The 22895-nt window shown below is 41.6% G+C and overlaps 1 protein-coding gene across 1 annotated transcript in view; it reads left to right on the top strand.

The window, feature by feature from the left end:
* Positions 1-22895, top strand: part of LOC126424524 (acid phosphatase type 7-like) — a 196203-nt gene that overhangs the window by 149082 nt on the left and 24226 nt on the right. The window contains exons 8-9 of the mRNA XM_050087258.1: positions 11304-11475; positions 13621-13758. Coding sequence (XP_049943215.1) covers positions 11304-11475; positions 13621-13758 — 310 coding nt within the window. The remainder of the gene's footprint in view (positions 1-11303; positions 11476-13620; positions 13759-22895) is intronic.

Raw genomic sequence — 22895 nt, 5'->3', positions numbered from 1 at the left:
CTAACACAGCCACACATCGATCAAGATGCATCCAACACATGGCTAAGAAGAGGCAATATATACAGTGAGACGGAAGGATTCATGATTGCAATACAGGATCAAACAATAAACACCAGATATTACAGCAAGCATATTATTAAAGATCCCAATACCACAACAGATAAATGCAGACTTTGCAAACAACAAATAGAAACAGTAGATCACATCACAAGCGGATGTACAATACTAGCAAATACAGAATACCCCAGAAGACATGACAATGTAGCAAAAATAATACATCAACAACTTGCCATACAACATAAACTAATAAAACAACACGTTCCCACATACAAGTATGCACCACAAAATGTACTGGAGAATGATGAATACAAATTACACTGGAACAGAACCATTATAACAGATAAAACAACACCACATAACAAACCTGACATCATACTCACCAATAAAAAGAAGAAATTAACACAATTAATTGAAATATCCATACCCAATACAGCAAATATACAGAAGAAAACAGGAGAAAAAATTGAAAAATACATCCAACTGGCTGAGGAAGTCAAGGACATGTGGCATCAGGATAAAGTTGACATTATACCAATTATACTTTCAACTACAGGAGTCATACCACGCAATATCCACCAGTACATCAATGCAATACAGCTACATCCAAACTTATATATACAACTTCAGAAATCCGTAATTATTGATACATGTTCAATTACCCGAAAGTTCTTAAACGCAATGTAACATATACCGTACAGTTAAAAGGAAGTGACGCTTGATCAAGGTCCGCGTCACTTTCATTCCGAACCAGACCTAAGGTCTGAGAAAGGAAAGATAACAACAACAACAACAATAATAATAATAATAAAATATTTCATGAGCAATTTTCATGCAGATAATTTGAAGAAAAGCCAATTAATAAGCACTTGAAAAAAAAAATTGTGAAGTTTAGCTGTTTATACCTCCAGAAGTCATCAGAGGATAAATCTGAAACTTTGCACTTAATAACTTATCAATATGAGGTCGTAGAATTTCATCCTCTTATTGACTTCCGATAGTTTACAGATTGAGGGCAAACTTAAAGGTTTCTCGAAAAACATCAAAAACAGCAATTTTTGGCCCACTTAGAAAAAAATCTTCTGCAAACTCTTTTAATCTGTGTTCAAATCTGGTATCTTTTTCCTAAGTCTTTCTAGTGAAAAATGTTTAAAAAAGTTTGCAGAAGACTTTTTATTCCTCTAATATTTAGAAAAATTGTAACTTTCCCTCATTTTGTAAGCTATTGGAAATCGGTATGAGCATGAAATTTTATGTTCTACAACTTTGTATTGGTAAGTTATTAAGGGCAAAGTTTCAGGTTTAAGAAACTAAATTTCACATTTTTTTCGAGCGGCACTTTTTTTTTTTTTCATGGAATTTTGGAACGTGCAAATGTTCACACACACAATTTCAGTGAAATCTGTAATGCCCATGTGGGAACCTTTTCTGAAATTAGACAATTTGGAATGGAATGGAATGGCCATTTACCCAACATTTTCACATATTAATAGCTGGTTGTGATGTAAAATATCACTTGTTATACTTATATTTACTTTATTAGTTGGCATCATGCAATTAAAATTTTTGTTTCTGTTTTCGTTTCTAGAAATTGTGCTTTATATTGCCACCATTTATCGAAATTCAGGGCCATCTTTTATCCTCAGTCAAGTTATAGGTTTTGTGAGATGCAGCTTCCACGAGCTAATTCCACCACACCTGATACGTTAGCTAACGTACTGGTGCACTTGTTCCTTTATTGCTTTTAAGAAATGACCCTCAGAAAATAATTAAGCTACCTCATGATACCATCATGTATCAATAAAGACGTCTAGTTTCTAATACAAGCCACCCTTGTATCAACCCAGACCATAAAAATACTATTAATACAAGAATGAAAAATGCTCTTATCATAACACACACAAAAGGCGATGGTGTCCTGGACAAAGTTGGGGATGCAAAAGAAGGGAACTAGCTTTTCGATTTATCTGGCAGCTTCAGACACATTTAAATCAAAACATATTGACATATTCACACTTTTTTTACTTGTTGGAATTAGTACCCATGATACACAATGTATTGTGCCAGGTAGAGTAACACGATACATGATGTCACCCCCCACCCCCGGAATAACTTGTTTTAGCTAATAGATGTATGCCCTTTAGCTTCATGATACTGTATTTTTTCAATGGGTTTCAAACTATGTAGCTCGTATTGTGGCAATGGATAAATATTCCATAAAACACTAGGACCATCATTAATTGCTCATATTTGTCTATCTTCTTACAAAACTTTGATCTATTTGCACATGTTTGAAACATATAAGTGGCATCTGAAAAAAAAAAAAAAAACTCGTTTCAAAAAATGTGTTTTTTGCACATAAAATTTTGCTAGATTTTTGGAAGCAGGTTTTCAGTTTTATTTGAAAATATTGAAACCATTTCTGTGCATTCAGTTCACGTAAGAATGATTTTTATACTAATTTAAACCATCATATCATATCAACAGATAAAAATTATTGGGCAAAAAATTTAATTTAGATTTTATCAATTTATCTACCTTAGTGCAAAGTTTGAACTCGTTCATACAAGTTTAAAGTGTAGAAGTGATGGGCTTCAAAAGCTTCCTGCACGTATTTGCATGTAAAATCCGAATGGTGCTCGTACAAATGGTGCCATTAGTTGAGCATTAATTTCAGCCCATTTAACATCTTTAGCAAAAGGAGTTAACCAATTCTGACCATTTGCCAACTCCAGTTCATTATTCGAGCATTATTCAATATACTGCAACATGGCTACAATGAGACAGATGCTTGAATAGCTATACAAATGGTCACTGGTCGAGGTTAGACCAAAAAATTTTTACTCTGTGTTACTAGCTCAAGCAGGAATAGAGTACTAAGATCCCCTCCCCTCCCCCCCCCCCCCCCCTCCCCCAAACTACAATTCTACTCGCAGCCTTCTCAAACATATTTATTGCAGTGCTGTAACAATAAATAATCGTAAAGTAAAGGTAACTATTTGCCAGATATGTTGAGGCGCTGATTCATCAACAGGCACGCAAACAAGATTGATTATGTTGCTAACTTTTGAATAAATCCTCCTTTGAAGATAGCAGAATACATAAACACTATCTGATCAAAAGTGTCTGGACAACCCTACATAATGTGAAATTGACTACTAGATGTCATAAGTGGACCCACCAGTATAAGAGAAGGCAGAGAATATTGTGTTGTCAGCACAGAAGCAGTAACAGCGAATTGGGTCAGCCTGGAGAGTTAGGGATTTCAAGCCTGGGCTAGTCATTGGATGTCACAAAAGTAACAAGTCCATCCGGGACATTTCAACCCTTCCAAAGTAGCCAAAGCCAACTGTTGCTGATGTGAACGTGATGTGGAAATGTAAACGAACAACCACTGCCAAACCGACACCAGGCAGGCCTCGTGTACTGGCTGACAGGGACTGTTGAGCATTGGGAGTTACTGGTAAAAATGTTGCATGAAATCAGTGGAAGAAATGACTCCCATGTTCCAAAGTGTCACCAGTAGCCCAGCTGATGCAGTGGTTGTGCATAGGGAATTAAAAAAAATGGTGTAAAATGGTCAAGCAGCTCCTGATGAAGTCATACATTTCTATAGTCTGTGCTCTCTCTCTCTCTCTCTCTCTCTCTCTCTCTCTCTCTCTCTCTGTGTGTGTGTGTGTGTGTGTGTGTGTGTGTGTGTGTGTGTGTAAGAAAACGCTAAATGCAGAAAGATATGAACAAACTTTTGTTATGTCAGCTACTGTGGAAGTCAGCACGGACAGGTGGCATTGAATTAGCCTTCCTGGAGGTGTGGTACTGCCCCCTCCTTCCACTGGGATGCGAGTCATCGCCTCCTTGGTGCCATTTCACAGCACTGCACTTGTTGTGCAGTCATTGCCTTAGGACTGCACACTTTTACAGCATTGTGTGCTGTGTACAGTAAAGGAACAGTATGGAGTGATTGTATCAAATAATGGAAACTTCAGGTAGGAATATCTGCCGTGTAGGAAAAGATAGTTTGTTACTTACCATAAAGGAGATACATTAAGTTGCAGACAGGCACAATTTAGACAATTGCATAAAGCTTTAAGCCACAGCCTTCATCAGGAAAAGAGAAACACACACACACACACACACACACACACACACACACACACACACCATTCATGTGCACAAGCAAGCAAACCTTGCATGACTGGCAGCTCCAGCATCTCTGGCCAAAATGCCGAATGACAATGCATCTTGTCATAAAGCAGCATCTCTGATCATTAATTTGTGGACAGTAACATACCTTAATGGAGTAATCTACCCAGAGTCTTGACCTGAACCCAATTTAAAACCTCTGGGATGGCTGAAGATATTGATCTCGCTCTAGACCCGAACATCACTGCTTTCTCCGGTTTCGGCTGTCGAGGAAGAATGTGCTCGCATTCTGCCACAGACATTCAGACATATCATTGAAAGAGTCGCCAGCAGAGTTGACGCTGCCATAAATGCAGAAGGTGGACACACTCCATATTACAGGGTGTATATGGCCCAGGAAACTCAGGAAAAAGTAGGAATTTTTCGTCTGAGAAACAACCTGATTGTTTCTAGAATTCCAGTAATTTTTCGTAGTTTTAGTTTTCAGTTAAATTTTGGTAATTTTGACTGGTAAGCCAGTGCTAGTTTTCTTGTGAGACCTTGTCATGTTCCCTGCATGCGACCAGTGCTGGCCAGTCAGTTTTCTTGTTTGGCAACAGACGTCACAGCCTACAGGGCAGGAACTCAAAGACAGGACTAGTTAACCCCAGAGACCAAACAGAACATCATGTGCCGCCAGCCGACCTACAATCTTTCTCAAATGATTGTAAAGAAACTATTTGGTAATAAAAAAAAAAATAGATTCTCACAGATTTTACTTCCCCTCTTGTTTTGGCATCTGCCTCCTTAAAATTCATTTTTAACTAATTACCATTAATGTATATGTGTATAATCTGCATTTTCATAAAAGAAATAGGTTGGCCCTTAGTCTTAAAGAATATACCACCAGATCTAATTTTGTGGATAGTTTTATCTGTGTAATTGATTTTCTAATTAATTGTGACTATTTCTAGTTAGTATCTTTGTTATAGGGTGAAATCGGTAATAGTTTCGTAACTTAAATTCTGTTGTTGACTTGCAAACAAATGTAAATTCTGTAGTAATTCTAAACATTTGGAGGAACAACTAAAAGTATTCTTAAAGGATCTGTTTGGCTCTATTCGAAAACATGTTAGCAAAGCCAGTCCTTATTATTTCCAAAGTAATTAACAGTTTTGTCAAAAGTATTGTTTGCATAATGATATTTGTTAATTTCATGATTTAAACAAATAATTTGGCTTAACTCTCATAGTAGAAGGAACTGTTAAAAAGAACCAATTTTTCAATGTATTCAGTTAATTTAATGAGTTAAGTTTTAATTGTAATTTCTGTAAATTTAACTTCGAACAATCTGTAGCTTCAGCCAAGAAACCTGTGTTGGTTGAACAACAACAATGCATAAACTTAACCGTGAAATAAGTGTCACACCAATAGGCAGCATGTAATAGCATTGACAGTGTCTGTTCAATTTATTTGAAAGACTGTGAATTGTGTGGTTAGGCTTTTACTGCTCGTAGATGTTAAACAGTAAACTATTACAGCAGTATGTGGATGTTTGCCTGCAGCTTATTAATTAGGCTTATCGAAAGTTAAACCATAGTGCACTGACCATATAACAGTGTCATTTCATTAATGGCCATATTTACTGTGATGTTGTAGGATTAAGTAAACTACAGCAAGAATTTTGGAAAGTTTGCAATGAAAAATAGAGGTCGCTATGAATTTGCGTTTGGTGCATGTTATGTCATATGCTGCTGTCTATGAATTGTAGTTAACATATTGCATTTTTCTTTACACTTAGAATAATATTGCTCTCTATTACCAATCTCAAGAAAATGGATCACATATAAAATGCTTCATCCTGAACTAGAAAGCCAGCGAAAAAGCCAGATGAAATATTCACAGAATTTCTCGTAACTCGTAAACAGTTTCAGATACTGAAACAAGAATTTTGCAAATGAAAGTACACAAGAGGAGAGTGTTCAGGCATATGATTAATATACAGAACTTCCATATCTACTGCTATATTCAAGTGACTACAGATTTTTTTGCTGAAATAATGATATAATTAAGTGCCATTGATAGCTGTTGAAATGAGATTTACTGTGGGTTTGGAACAATATGTGTCAAGAAATATAGTGTATTTTTATACGAAGAATGGGCAGTTTCATAAACTATTGACACGTCTTTGCATCAGAAATGAATATTTATAAACTCACTGTATTTTGGTGAAAGAAACTGATTAAATGGCAAAAAGAAGTCTTTTGTATTACTCAGAACACGTCACTGATAATGTTTCTCTGAATAAGAGAAATTGCTACTTCTCTTGAAATTGTAGCAAAATCCTATAACCAGTGTAATTTTAGTAACAAATGATGTGGATTGAAACTGGGCTACGGATTTTATGTTTCTCAATAATCTGAGAAATATGAAAACAATAGTACGTAGCGTGTCATCGTTTCTTTCCTCTCTCTATACAGAATGAGGGATCTTTTAGTGTGTCAAAGATAGTCATCACATCCAACAATAGTGTTTATCTGTTTACACCTTGATAGGTAGGTGACTGTTTTCATGTTTCTCAGATCATTGTGATAAAGAAATTAAATTCTTTGACCAGTGTCAAGCCACATTATTCATTATTAAACACACATTGGGGTTAGCATTCTGCTGAAATTTCAACAGAAATGTCAATTTATTTTTGCTGCTTTTCTTACTCCCTTTAATTTTCTTCAGAGAGACATTATCAGTGGTGAGTTTTTAGTTACGTTACCTTGTTGCCATATTCAAATCTGCTTCTTTGGCCAAAACACAGCAGAGTTAATGTCACTAACATTTTAATGCAGTTTAAATTGCAACAGAATTATTAAACAGTAACTGATGGAAAGACAGGTCAGTAGTTTATGAAAATGCCCATTCTCGGCATAAAAATAATGTGAAATTTCCAAATTTGCGTTGTTCCAAACGCACTGTAATTTTCATTTCAACAGATATAGATGACACTTCAATGTTACACCATTTCATCGAAAAAATTTGTAGTCACTCGAATGTCACGGTAGATGTGGAAGTTTTGGCAAATTAATCACATAGCTTGATACTCCCCTCTTTGCATGCTGCATTTGCCAAAATCTTGTTTCAGTATCAGAAACTACTTACAAGATATGAAGAGCTTCGTGACTATTTCCTTCTGGTTTTTTTGCTGGCTCACAAGTTCAAGATGAAGTGAATTAAACACAATCCGTTTTATCAAGATTGCCCTCTTTGCTTGCTGCATTTGCCAAAATCTTGTTTCAGTATCAGAAACTGCTTACAAAATATGAAGAGCTTCGTGACTATTTCCTTCTGGCTTTTTTGCTGGCTCACAAGTTCAAGATGAAGTGAATTAAACACAATCCGTTTTATCAAGATTGATAATAGACAGCAATATCCTTCAGAGTGTAAAGGAAAATTCAGTACATTAGCTACATTTCATATGCAGCAACGTATGACCTAACATGTACCAAACGCAAATACATAGTGACCTCTTATTTTCCACTGCAAAATTTCCTAAATTCTCTCAGTAGATTGTTTAATCCTAAAATATCAAAATAAATATGACCATTAATGAAATGATAGTTAATCACAAAGCTGGTGAATAAAGCTATAAGATGAGTGAGAATCAAACTTTTTACCAAATAGTTCCTTTTTAATTGGTTAAGAAAAATTGTAGTTCGGGCGGCTCACACACCTGCCGTTCAGACTCGAGCGAGCCAGCCAGCCAGCCAGCCAGCCAGCCAGTTTACGTGCTGAATCGTGCACAGTGTGGAAGGCTCAGCATGTGAGGTAGCGGTCACCCCTGCCTGCTAGCTGGCAGTTGTTTAAGACATGTAGCAAACCGTGAGACAGGCTTTAGGCTGTAGGCTGCAGAACAGATCTTGTAACAATAGGCTCGTATGCCATACAGCCTGACCTCTGGTGCTGCAGTTGTGCAAAAATGCAAAACTATGTAATAAATGTTATTTTATAATAGGTTATATCTGTATGAATTATTTTATCAGAGACAGTTGGAAATAGGTTTATTTTCTGCTTATAACTGTCGAAAATATAGCAAATTTTTGGTTACTTGTACTTTGCAATTTAGGTAGATGATTGCTTAAGATAGTGTTTACAGAAGAAAGTGCACAAATGCAATAAGGTAGCAGTGCACTTTATCTAGTGCCACGCCGGTTGATGTCGGTTGAATGGTTTGTATGAGATACATGCCTGATAATGCAACATAGAGACTCAACACTAGGCCTAGCATCTTGGTCTGAAAAGAACATGTCTGTCAACGAAATGAAGTTCAAAATTTGGTATATTGCACACACTTTTATGTGGCAGTTTTAGGATGTGTGTGTTTTTAACAGTTGGTGCATGAAATCCCAGTAGAGGTGGGGCCAGAACTACCTCATTTGTGACACTGCCGACATCAGTAAGCAACTGCACGGTAACTGTTATCGTATGCTTTGTTGTTGTGCATTGCTCATTGTTTTCTTTCTTTTTTTGAGATGAGTGAGGAGACTAATCTTCATCCATCACTGTATTCGAATTGTAACTATCACGACACCACAAGGGATTGGCAATATTGGAAATCCCTACAAACATATCTCAGTTCTGCTTCCACAGAAACACAGGTGTAGACTGACAGCCATGTGCAAGGGAGGCAGGTCTCATTTCCCTGCACCTCTCCTCTCCACTCTGGTGATCGTTAAAACTTCTCTGTTTACTTGCCACGTCAAATTCAGATAAATTCTCGAGCTTTCCAGAGTGCCTCCATTGTCGTATCAGGGGCTAAGACTTAGAGAGACACTCGTCGAAAGCTCAGGTCTTTACCTGAATTTCGCACAGAACTTTTTATGCGAGAACCCCATTGGAGAAAACTTCGTAATCGGGTCATAATTCTAGTTTGTTTATGCTCGCGACCGACTGCCAGTTTATAGTGACCACACTCTACACTAGAGTGATAAGAAAACGGAACCTATAAACGTATTTTGACTGTACTGAAAGTCTTCCCCTAATGTGTGAATAGTTAATTTTGGTTCTACTTGTATGCTAAGTACCTTGTAGGTTCAATCTGTAATGTTGTCAAGTATTGGTTGCACAGCTATCAATGCCCAGAAAAGGTAGAAATCAGTATTCTGCAGATTATGTAATTATTGAATGGGATGACAGAAATAATTTCAAGAAACATCTTAAATCAGAGAAGCACTCGGTTCACCAGCAGTAAAGTGCCACTCCTTCTCAGCAGAAACAACCATTTGGTTAAAGTTAAAATCGAGCCAAAAGAAGAAAACAAGCAAAGACCTATTTGGAAAATAAGTTGCAGTTTTTACTAAAACAAACATTTCAATCAAAAAACTCCTCGATCTCCACTGCCCTCACCTTCTTCTTCTTTCAACAATCAACCCAAGGCTAGACATCGTGTGACAACATTTCCATTTTGAACAGCTAATTGTTTGTAAACAAAAACCATTTAGACAAAAATTTTGCAAAAATAGATGTGAAATTTGCCAAAAATAGACGATACATTTTACTAATGACACATTTAGACATATTATTAATAGTACACACAACTGTTTTGCATCACCACGATTCCAAGAGTTCCGTAGGCTGAAGAGAAAATTGGAATAAAGATCAACATAAACATCATTTCTGCCCTTTCTACTGCTCATTAAAACCACACATTGCATGTTGTACCGCCATACAGCGACACCTTCAGAGGTGGTGGTCCAGATTGGTGTACACACCGGTACCTCTATTCCCCAGTAGCACGTCATCTTGGATTGATGCATGCCTGTATTTGTCGTGGCATACTATCCACAAGTTCATCAAGGCACTGTTGGTCCCACTCATCAACAGTGATTCAGTGTAGATCTCTGAGTGGTGGGTGGGTCACGTCGTCCATAAACAGCCCTTTTCAATCTATCCCAGACATGTTCGATAGGGGTCACTCTAGTTGAACGATGTCGTTATCTTGAAGGAAGTCATTCACAACATATGCACGATGGGGGTGTGAATTGTCGTCCATGAAGACGAATGCCTGGCCAATGTGCTGCCAATATGTTTGCACTATTAGTCAGAGGATGGCATTCACGTATCGTACAGCCGTTACGGTGCCTTCCACGACCACCAGCGGTGTAAGTCAGCCACACATAATGCCACCCCAAAACAACAGGCAACCTCCAACTTCATGCACTCGCCGTACAGTGTATCTAAGGCATTGAACTACAAACAACATGAGCCGTGTAGCTCCTTCCTGGTGGAATTATTGGAACTGATTGGCTGTCAGACCCCCTCCATCTAATAGGCGCTGCTCATTCATGGTTGTTTACATCTTTGGGCAGGTTTAGTGACATCTCTGAACAGTCTAAGGGACTGTGTCTGTGGTACTGTGTTAGTGTCTATCTTTAGGAGTTCTGAGAACCGGCGTGATGCAAAACTTTTTTTGATGTGTGTGTGTGTGTGTGTGTGTGTGTGTGTGTGTGTGTGTGTGTGTGTGTGTGTGTGTATTTGTTTGTTCTTTGCTGCTTCTTCTTCTTTGGGACACATACTTAAATCCCCCTGCGCTCAGCAACATGTCCATCCTGCTGCAAGTTACATACCATTTACTTACTCAACCTTTTGCTTGCATGTGACATCACCTTTTTGTGCCAACACTATTCTCTTCTTTCCCCTTGTCATCATCAGTAAATTTTCAAATTTTCTGCTATTAACAACAAGCAGTCACTGCTGCCACACAGTTGTTTTCAACAATCACTTGCGCTGCGAGGCAGTGTTGCCTATTTTGAACAGGAACATGGTTGTACCTAGTCACAAGCTACGGCTAGGTCTACAATTCGCTTTGTTAAATACTATACCTCTGGGGACTCGTATATTTGCCAAACAAATGTTACCTAAGTATCGAGGCAATGGCAGACTTGCTTCCTGATCCTCGTTCAGGCTGAGCATTTGCTTCATTTCCAAAGACCTCATTGCCAGTGGGAGGTTATACCACCATCTCTGCTACTGCAAGTCCTGCCTTGTACACAAGATCTAGTGTGTCTTTTCACATATTTCTCCTGTACTTCAGTATTGAGGTTCACCGTATTACAAAATATTTTGTGTTGCAGATTGGGACTGGAGAACCTTTTCTACGAGTACGGTGTAGATCTCCTACTGTGGGGTCACCAACATTCCTACGAACGACTGTGGCCGGTTTACAATCACGAGGTGAAAAATGGAAGTATCGAAGAACCTTATCGCAATCCGGGGGCACCTGTACACATCATTACAGGCTCGGCAGTAAGTTTTCTCTTCAGTAACTAATTTCGCACACATTTGTCAAGGTTTTGATGTAATGATATCGTCCACTCGGCAAGGAACAAAGTAATTACATGCTTTAATTAAAAAGAATTGATTGTTATTGAATATTTTTCTGATTGTCAGTGAGCACCCATTCTGTTTCACAAGAATTATGTTTAGCTTGAAATACTGTTTATCGTAATACAGGAAAGAGCATCACGCTTACATTGGTCTTGACATTCCAACATGATTTTCTTTAATCACAGTTAATATGGATTCACAGTACAGGGCATTTCAAAATGGGTGTACAGGATTTAAGGCTTTGTAGCATTTATTACATTCAACCTGCACTTATAAATAATACAGTTAATGGAGGGCAACTCGGTTTTGTTTGTATTCATGTGCACAAAGTGAAGAATACGGAACGACAGAGAGTGACCGGAGAATGTATAGAACGAGTGAGAGTCTTTAACACCTAGTGCAAAGAAATCAGTTTGGAAGGCTAGTCACGAATTAGCTCTTCCAGTTACATCTAGTGTGTCATTGTTCTCAGTAAATTTAGAACTGAGCAGAGTTTTCGAGAGTTCTGAGAGAAGTATTCGTGAACTAGACGGATCTCTTAGGTTTGACATCAGGCCTCTTCTCTCACCACGTGGCTGCCATTAGGCGGCTCTGGGGTAAACTGCTAGAGGGTACTTTAAAAAAATTTGCAAGTGTGTGTCTCATATCTCCCTTTTGTTTAAAAAATTGGAGGTGGCCGTGTACAGTCTCTCATATAAATGCAAGATCATTGTATTGTCTGCTGGCTTTCATCTCAGGATTTTCGAACAGTGTCGATTTGCTAATTTTTCTGATGTTTCTGCAACACGGGTGACTAGAATTATCGAAGGTTCGGCCTCCATTGCCAGTCTCCAGGGTCGCATTCGGAAAGCGGTGAGCAGTACGTGCCTTCAGTTCAGCTCAGTTCGGATTTGGAGCACTGACCACATCTATCAGAAAACCCCACAACCGGAAGTCACACGGATTAAAACCAGACAATATGGACGGCCAGGCCGTAGGGAAATGATGGCCGATAATTCTAACATTTACGAAATGCCCTGCAGCACCTGCTTCACAGCGTAATGTGCGGAGGAGTGCCATTTCGCGTAAAAATGATGGTACCGACATATCCGTGCCGTCGGAGGTTTGATGCACGAAAGACACTTGTAGTGCTAACCGGTAATAGGACATGCAGGACTCCTTTCCTCGAAAAAATAGAGCCCTACAATAAATGGTGCTGTCGACCCACTCCACGCGGTCACTGTCGCAGAATGAGGTGGCACCTGTCGAAGCGCTTCCAGATTTGTTTGTCGCCCGTATTCTGCAATTCTGAATATTGGCATGTGCCAGGAGATGAATATTGACGTGTGGTGGGAGGTGGAGATGGGCTTCATCTGTACACGGAATGTTCGACAGCCATTCGCTGCCCACTACCGTCCGAATGAGAAATTCCAGAGTGGACATTCGATTCACGAGCAGCTGAGCAGGAAGTAACTTCCGGACATGGGTGATTATGTACCGATATCGATTCAGAATGTTTTGTCGGATTTTCTGCACTGTGCTCGCAGATGTGTCTGACGTCCGTGCAATTCCCCACACACTGTGTGTCCGCAGAGCACTACTCGACCTTCCCCATAATGCCGCGGCCACTTCCTCGACAGGTGTCGGATCGGTCGCTTTCCTCCCTCTGTCGTGCACTTCAAAAAGACCTCAGATATTTTAATCATTTTCTCCAGACCTTTCGGCAGACATCGGACCGATGCCCTTTTTTTTTTTACCCTCGAGTATTTGGAACTGCTACAGGTCTACTGGTGCACAGTCACTGTTCTTGTAAAAGAGCACCAGCAGCATGCTATCCTTCAAGTTGGGCCTCTGAGATGCAAACTGAGGAGCAGCCACCTGCCACGTTTTGGTGCTTACAGTGCCAGCTGTTGGTCTGCAGGCTTAACATTGTTGTTGCATTCTATTTCTTTTGTCCATACTGGAAACTTTTTTTATGTTGCTATTTCCCAGAAAATTATTTTTATTCATCGTAGGAACTAAAATGTTACAATGTTTCAATATCCCTCTGGTTTCTATCACACGTCGAACAAATATCTGTTGCAGGGCTGCTGGGAAGGGAAAAGCCCCTTCGTGCTGCCAGCTCCCGAATGGTCCGCATTCCGCAGCACAGATTTTGGATATACTCGGCTACTGTTCCAAAATGTTTCACACTTGCTTGTTGAGCAAGTATCAGTTGACAAGGTAAGATTTGTGTATACGTTTACACTATGTGAGAAAGCAGAGCAACTGTTTAAAAAGCTATTAAGCAGTTTTGTGTCGCAGTGACTAGGCTGTCTCTCGTCGACGAGAGAAAGTAATTTTTTTGTAAACTTGTTTAGTAATTGCAAGGAAACTTGTTAAGTCATTACTCTTAGATGACATAAGGTGTCGGATAGTGATACGCACGTACACAGACGGCGCTCGGGCAATTCCTGCGAATAGGTTGCAGAGATGATTGCGGTCGGAGCTAGACTCGTGGAACATTCCGTTTTGGAAGATGTTAGGAAATTTGATATTCTGACATCTACAGTGCCGAGAGCAGGCTGCGAATACCAAATTTTGAGTGTTACCTCTCGCCGTGGGCGACACAGTGGCTGACAGCTTTCACTTAATAACGGATAGCGGCAGCATTAGTTAGTTTGCTAATGTACGAGTGACACTGTGTGAAATAACTGCAGAAATCGGTGTGGGATGTACGCGGAATGTATCTGTTAATACAGTGCGGCAAAATTGGGCACTGACGGGCTACGGCAGCAGACGACCAGCACGAGTGCCCCCGCTAACGGCACGTGGTTTGCGGTGCCTTTCCCCAGCCCTCGACGGTATTGGTTGCACCCTCGATGGCTGGAAAACTGTGGCCCGGTCGGACGAGTCCTGACTCTGGTCGGTACGTGCCGATTGTAGGGTTCAAGTGTGGCGCACACGCCACAGAGCCGCAGACCCGTGTTGTCGACGGTGCACCGCGCGAGCTCACAGTGGCTCAATAACGTCGTTGGCCGCATTTGCACGGAATGTAACTGATTGCCGACAGTTCGGAACCGTTCATGGACTTCACGTTCCCGAACGAGGACGGAATTTTTATCGACAACAGTGTGCCGTGTCGTCGGGCCCCTGCCGTTCGCGGCCAGTTCAAAGAACGTTCGGCCACCCAGATCGCTCCACGTGAACCCCGTGGAACATTTACAGGACATATTCGAGTGGTCAGTTTGTGCACATCGTGCAGTGGCAACACTTTGGCACATATAGAGGCAGCACAGCTCAGTATTTGTACAGGGCACTCCCGGCAACATGTCGAGTGGCTGCACTGCGCCGGGCAAGCAAATGTCCGATATGGTAGTAGGAGGTGTTTTGTGACTTCTGTCACCACAGTGTATATTGTTAATATGTAACAGCTTCATACAAACTGTCAAAGGATTGTTAGTTGGTGACTGTCTTACTTGATAAATGACTTCTAAATATTAATAGACATTTTTATTTTAAAAGCTTATTTTTGTCCAGACACAAAATGAGTAGAAGGAAGTTCATGGGACTTCAGCTTCAGCATTTGTGTTTAGTTGTAGGCCTATTTTGTTCATGATTTTTGTGGCAGCTTTGTGATTTGCAGTGTGCAAGTTGTGATAGTGATCTTCAGTCCTGAGACTGGTTTGGTGCAGCTCTCCATGCTACCCTATCCTGTGCAAGCTTCATCTCCCAGTACTTACTGCAGCCTACATCCTTCTGAATCTACTTAGTGTATTCATCTCTTGGTCTCCCTCTATGATTTTTACCCTCCATGCTGCCCTCCAATGCTAAAGTTGTGATCCCTTGATGATGTCTTGGAACATGTCCTACCAACCAGTCCCTTCTTCTTGTCAAGATGTGCCACAAACTCCTCTTCTCCCCAATTCTATTCAATACCTCCTCATTAGTTACGTGATCTGCCCATCTAATCTTCAGCATTCTTCTGTAGCACCACATTTCGAAAGCTCCTATTCTCTTCTTGTCCAAACCATTTATCGTCCATGTTTCACTTCCATACCTACACTCCATATAAATACTTTCAGAAATGACTTCCTAACACTTAAATCTGTACTTGATGTTAACAAATTTCTCTTCTTCAGAAACGCTTTCCTTGCTATTGTCAGTCTACATTTGATATCTTCTCTACTTCAACCATCATCAGTTATTTTGCTCCCCAAATAGCAAAACTCCTTCACTACTGTAAATGTCGCATTTCCTAATCTAATTCCCTCAGCATCACCAGACTTAATTCGACTACATTCCATTATCCTCGTTTTGCTTTTGTTGATGTTCATCTTATACCCTCCTTTCAAGACACTGTCCATTCCGTTCAACTGCTCTTCCAAGTCCTTTGCTGTCTCTGACAGAATTACAATGTCATCGGCGAACCTCAAAGTTTTTATTTCTTCTCCATGGATTTTAATACCTACTCCAAATTTTTCTTTTGTTTCCTTTACTGCTTCTCAATATACAGATTGAATAACATTGGGTAGAGTTTACAACCGTGTCTCACTCCCTTTCCAACCACTGCTTCCCTTTCATGCCCCTTGACTCTAATAACTGCCACGTGCTTTCTGTACAAATTGTAAATAGCCTTTCGCTACCTGTATTTTACCCCTGCCACCTTTAGAATTTGAAAGAGAGTATTCCAGTCAACATTGTCAAAAGCTTTCTCTAAGCCTACAAATGCTAGAAACGTAGGTTTGCCTTTCCTTAATCTTTCTTCTAAGATAAGTCATAAGGCCAGTATTGCCTCACGTGTTCCAATATTTCTACGGAATCCAAACTGATATTCCCCGAGGTCGGCCTCTACCAGTTTTTCCATTCGTCTGTAAAGAATTCACGTTAGTATTTTGCAGCTGTGCCTTATTAAACTGATAGTTCGGTAATTTTCACATCTGTCAACAGCTGCTTTCTTTGGGATTGGAATTATTGTATTATTCTTGAAGTCTGAGGGTATTTCGCCTGTCTCATACATCTTGCTCACCATATGGTAGAGTTTTATCAGGACTCGCTCTCCCAAGGCCGTCAGTAGTACTAATGGAATGTTGTCTACTCCCGGGGCCTTGTTTAGATTCAGGTCTTTCAGTGCTCTGTCAAACTCTTCACGCAGTATCGTATCTCCCATTTCATCTTAATCTACATCCTCTTCCATTTCCATAATATTGTCCTCAAGTACATCGCCCTTGTATAGACCCTCTATATACCCCTTCCACCTTTCTGCTTTACCTTCTTTGCTTAGAACTGGGTTTCCATCTGAGCTCTTGATATTCATACAAGTGGTTCTCTTTTCTCCAAAGTTCTCTTTAATTGTCCTGTAGGCGGTATCTATCTTACCCCTAGTGAGATAAGCCTCTACATCCTTACATTTGTCCTCTAGCCATCTCTGCTTAGCCATTTTGCACTTCCTGTCGATCTACATCTACAGACACACTCCACAATCCACCATGCCGTGCGTGGCAGATGGTACCTCTTACCACTACTAGCATCTTCTCTCCCTGTTCCGCTCCCAAACAGAAGGGAAAAATGACTGCCTATATGCCTCTGTACGAGCCCTAATCTCTCTTACCTTATCTATGTGGTCTTTCCGCGAAATATAAGTTGGCGGCAGTAAAATTGTGCTGCAGTCAGCCTCAAATGCTGGTTCTCTAAATTTCCTCAGTAGCGATTCACGAAAAGAATGCCTCCTTTCCTGTAGAGACTTCCACCCGAGTTCATGAAGCATTTCCGTAACACTCGCGTGATGATCAAACCTACCAGTAACAAATCTAGCAGCCCGCATCTGAATTGCTTCTATGTCCTCCCTCAATCCTACCTGATAAGGATCCCAAACGCTCGAGCCGTACTCGAGAATAGGTCGTATTAGTGTTTTATAAGCGGTCTCCTTTACAGATGAACCACATCTTCCCAAAATTCTACCAATGAACCAGAGACGACTATCCGCCTTCCCCACAACTGCCATTAAATGCTTGTCCCACTTCATATCGCTCTGCAGTGTTACGCCCAAATATTTAATCGACGTGACTGTGTCAAGCGCTACACTACTAGTGGAGTATTCAAACATTACAGGATTCTTTTTCCTATTCATCTGCATTAATTTACATTTATCAGCTGCGATTCTTTACACAAATCCCAAATCCTGTCCAAGTCATCTTGTATCCTCGTACAGTCACTCAACGATGACACCTTCCCGTGCACCACAGCATCATCAGCAAACAGCTGCACATTGCTATCCACCCTATCCAAAAAATCATTTATGTAGATAGAAAACAACAGCAGATCATTTTTGAGATGTTTGTATTCCTTTTTGCTTGCTTCGTTTACTCCATTTTTATATTTTCTCCTTTCATCAATTAAATTCAATATTTCTTCTGTTACCCAAGGATTTCTAGTAGCCCTCATCTTTTTACCTACTTGATCCTCTGCCTCCTTCACTACTTCATCCCTCAGAGCTACCCATTCTTCTTTTACTGGTTTCTTTCCCCCATTCCTGTCAGTTGTTCCCTTGTGCTCTCCCTGAAACTCTGTGCAACCTCTGGTTTAGTCAGTTTATCCAGGTCCCATCTCCTTAAATTCCCACCTTTTTGCAGTTTCTTCAGTTTCAATCTACAATTCATAACCAATAGATTGTGGTCAGAGTCCACAACTGCCCCTGGAATTGTCTTACAATTTAAAACCTGGTTCCTAAATCTCTGTCTTACCATTATATAATCTATCTGATACCTTTTAGTATCTCTAGGCTTCTTCCATGTATACAACCTTCTTTTATGATTCTTGAACCAAGTGTTAGCTATGATTAAGTTATGCTCTGTGCAAAATTCTACCAGGCAGCTTCCTCTTTCATTTCTTCCTCCTAATCCATATTCGCCTACTACGTTTCCTTCTCTTCCTTTTCCTACTTTCGAATTTCAGTCATCAGTGACTATTAAATTTTCATCTCCCTTCACTATCTCCTCATAAATTTCATCATCTGCAGAGCTAGTTGGCATATAAACTTGTACTACTGTAGTAGGCGTGGGCTTCGTGTCTATCTTGGCCACAATAATGCGTTCACTACGCTGGTTGTAGTAGCTTACCCACACTCCTATTTTTTAATTCATTATTAAACCTAGACACACTGAAAGAAATTGCTAGGTATTATCAAACAATGGAAAATCCAGGATGGAATGTAACAATACGAGAGAAGGAAACTTGCTACTCACCATATAGCGGAGATGCTGGGTCGTGATAGGCACAATAAAAAGGTTCACACACTCGTAGCTTTCAGCCATTAAGCCTTTGATACGAAAGGCACAATGCCCACTTAAGTACAAGAGGAGTGACTCTTGTAATAGCAGTAGGCACACGCAAGCGTAACTTGCACACACACCTGCAGTCTCAGAGAGCTGAAACTACACTGCGAGCAGCAGCACCTGTGCATGATGGGAATGGCGACTGGGTGGGGTTATGGAGGGCTGGGGCAGGGAGGGGAAGGGACAGTATGGCGGGATTGACGGACAGTCAAGTGTTACAGTTTAGACGGAGGGCAGGAGAGAGAGTGCAGAGGGGGGGGGGGGGGGGGGGGAGTGTAAGTAGTGGGAAGGAGAGAAATTAAATTACTGGGTGTGGTGGTGAAATGACGGCTGTGTAGAGCTGGAATAGGAACAGGAAGGGGGCTGGATGGGTGAGGACAGTGACTAACGAAGGTTGAGGCCAGGAGGGTTACGGGAACGTAGGATGTATTGCAAGGAAAGTTCCCACCTGCACAATTCAGAAAAGCTGGTGTTGGTGGGAAGGATCCATATGGCACAGGCTGTGAAGCAGTCATTGAGATGAGGGGTATCATGTTTGGTAGTGTGTTCAGCAACAGGGTGGTCTACTTGTTTCTTGGCCACAGTTTGTCGGTGGCTGTTCATGTGGACAGACAGCTTGTTGTTGGTTGTCATGCCCACATAGAATGCAGCACAGTGATTGCAGCTTAACTTGTAGATCACATGACTGGTTTCAAAGGTAGCCCTGCGTTTGATGGGATAGGTGATGTTAGTGACCGGACTGGAGTAGGTGGTGGTAGGAGGATGTATAGGACAGGTCTTGCATCTAGGTCTATTACAGGGGTATGAGCCATGCAGTAAGGGATTGGGAGCAGGGGTTGTGTAAGGGTGGACAATTATATTGTGTAGGTTTGGTGGACAGCGGAATACCACGGTAGGAGGGGTGGGAAGGATAGTGGATAGGACATTTCTCATTTCAGGGCACGGCGAGAGATAATCGAAACCCTGGCGGAGAATGTAATTCAGTTGCTCCAGTCCCGGATGGTACTAAAGGGAATGCTCCTCTGTGGCCGGTCTCTGGGGGAGATGGTGGGAGACTGGAAAGATAAGGCACGGGAGATTTGTTTTTGTACAAGGATGGGAGGATAATTACAGTCAGTGAAGGCTTCAGTGAGACCCTCGGTATATTTCGAGAAGGGCTGCTTTTCACTGCAGATGAGACGACCACGAGTGGCTAGGCTGCACGGAAGGGATTTCTTGGTATGGAAAGGGTGGCAGCTCTCGAAGTGGAGCATTGCTGTTGGTTAGTAGGTTTGACATGGATAGAGGTACTGATGTAGCCATCTCTGAGGTGAAGGTCAACACCTAGAAAGGTGGCTTGTTGGGTTGAGTAGGACCAGGTGAAGCAAATGGGGAGAAGTTGTTGAGGTTCTGGAGGAATGTGAAAAGGTGTTCCCACCTTCAATCCAGATAGCAAAGATGTCAGCAATGAATCTGAACCAGGTGAGGGGTATAGGGTTCTGGGTATTTAGGAGGGATTCCTCTTCCACACTTTCCTGGTACCTCACGATCTTATCTCTAACTACAGACCCCTCAGCCCCCCCCCCCCCCCCCACACACACACACACATACACAACACACACACTCTTTCTCCGTTCACCCCTGTTCGCACCCACTAAATCCACCTCATCCAGTCACATCTGCCGTCCCCCTTCTTTACACTTATCCACCCTCAAACTTGCTACCCACAGTAATATTCATATATTTATTAGTGATTAGTTATTCTCTACTTTGACCTTTGTGACTCCTCGCCAATTTTAGTGAGTTTTCGCCTTCCACTATCGTCGCGTTCCTCAGATTGCATCTCTTTCCTTCCCCCTGTACATCCATTTCGCCATTTTCATAATTTTCACTTGTATTTGGGTGTATTTTTGCATAATTTTTCGGACATAATTTTTTGCATTTTTGCATCGCCGTCGATCCTTGCTATTTCCCTCTGCATCAATACAGAAAAGTTTCCGTATCCCTGGCCAGATCCCAGTCCCACATACTGTTGCTGCATTGTTGCTTGGCTCATGAAATCCCCACTAATGGCCTTAACATCAAATTACCCATCTCTGGTTGCCACCCCTCCTTCCACAATGACCTCCACCTGTTCATATTCTGCCAATCCTTAGCCCTCGCCAACGTAGTCCTGCAAAACCATAACCAAGCCCAATCCTCCCTGCAGTATCTTTTCTCCATCCGCAAAATTCTCCTGCTATGTAATCCCAAATTCCTCGAACCCATAACACACATTGAAACTCTTGCCCTGCAGGAACTTGAGCAGCATGCACAACGCCACCTCAAAAAGCTCTCCATCCTGCCCACTTCCTACTCCTGCCTCAGAGTACCACTGTCCATCACTTTTACACCAACCTCCAAACCTCCCCCACGCCCCCTCATAGCTGACAAACCCTGTCTCGCAGACCTACTACACTTACGCCACCTTCCAAAAACTCCCTCCCACCACCACTCAGAACCCAAAACCTAATCAGATCCGCAACACAGTCATTAACCTTTCCTCCAGAAGCCTTAGTCCCACAAAAATGTCGATCCTTTCCAAAGGCCTCACCTTTTGCCCCACTCCCAAATTCAACCATGCTGGACTAGTTAGACCTTCTCTCTTTCTCCCGGTCCCTACAGTGGAAACACATTTTTGCTACCAACCCGACCAATCAGCCTCAACCAAAGACCAATATTGAACCTTGCCTAACTCATTTCACTCCTCCATGCAACCGTGATCCACCCCCACTGCCTCCAAACCACCCCCTGTTATCTTCCAGAATTTCTTAACCTTGAACCTTGCCTCAACATCATTCCCCAAATCCCTCAATGTGCAAATTAACCTTACACACGCAGAAAGAACTGCAGTCGACCATCTAAAAACTGATCCCGACCTTATAATCCTACCTGCTGACAAAGGCTCCACCACCACTGTTTTGAATCGCAAGGATTATGTGGCAGAAGACTCAGTCAGTTGTCAAATACTACCACCTACGAACCATACCACAGTGATCCCATTACAGTAATCCAGCGGGATCTCCCGTCACTACTCAAATCTGTCCCAGAACCTCTCCCCAGAGTCCATCTCTCTACTTACCCCTACCACTGCCCGCACCCCCACCTTCTACATGGTTCCTAAAGTCCATAAACCCAACCACCCAGGACGCCCCATTGTGGCCGGTTACTGTGCCCCCACTGATAGAATCTCTGCTTTCATAGACCAACACCTTCAACATATTACCCGGAACCTATCCTCCTATATCAAAGATAACAACCATTTCCTCGACAGACTCTCCACAGTTCCTTTCCCTTTACACACGTTGCCCAGCTCGTCACTATTGAGACCCTCGGTATATTTCGAGGAGGACTGTTTTTTCACTGCAGATGCAATGACCACGAGTGGCTAGGCTACACGGAAGGGATTTCTTGGTATGGAAAGGATGGCAGCTCTCGAAGTGGAGCATTGCTGGTGGTTAGTAGGTTTGACACCTGTACACTAACATTCCTAATGCCTGTGGCCTTACTGCTATCGAACACTACCTTTACAGATGCCCTATGGATTCCAAACCAACAAACTCCTTCCTAGTCTCCATGACCAATTATATCCTCACCCACAATTACTTCTCCTTAGAAGGCATTACCTACAACCAAATCCGAGGTACGGCTAAGGCCACCCGCATACCACCATCCTATGCTAACCTATTCATGGGCCATCTAGAGGAAACCTTCCTAAAAACCCAGAATCCTAAACCCCTCAGGTGGTTCAGATTCATTGATGACTTCTTTGCTATCTGGATCGAAGGTGAGGACACCTTTTCACATTCCTCCAGAACCTCAACAACTTCTCCCCCATTTGCTTCACCTGGTCCTACTCAACCCAACAAGCCACCTTCCTAGATGTTGACCTTCACATCAGAGATGGCTATATCAGTACCTCCGTCCATATCAAACCTACTAACCACAACTTCGAGAGCTGCCACCCTTTCCATACCAAGAAGTCCCGTCCATACTACAGCCTAGCCACTTGTGGTCTTCGCATCTACT

This window comes from Schistocerca serialis, chromosome 10 (assembly GCF_023864345.2).
Source record: "Schistocerca serialis cubense isolate TAMUIC-IGC-003099 chromosome 10, iqSchSeri2.2, whole genome shotgun sequence".
Classification (NCBI taxonomy): Eukaryota; Metazoa; Arthropoda; class Insecta; order Orthoptera; family Acrididae; genus Schistocerca; species Schistocerca serialis.
The sequence above is the reverse complement of the archived record's forward strand: the minus strand, read 5'-3'. Positions and strand labels throughout refer to the sequence as shown.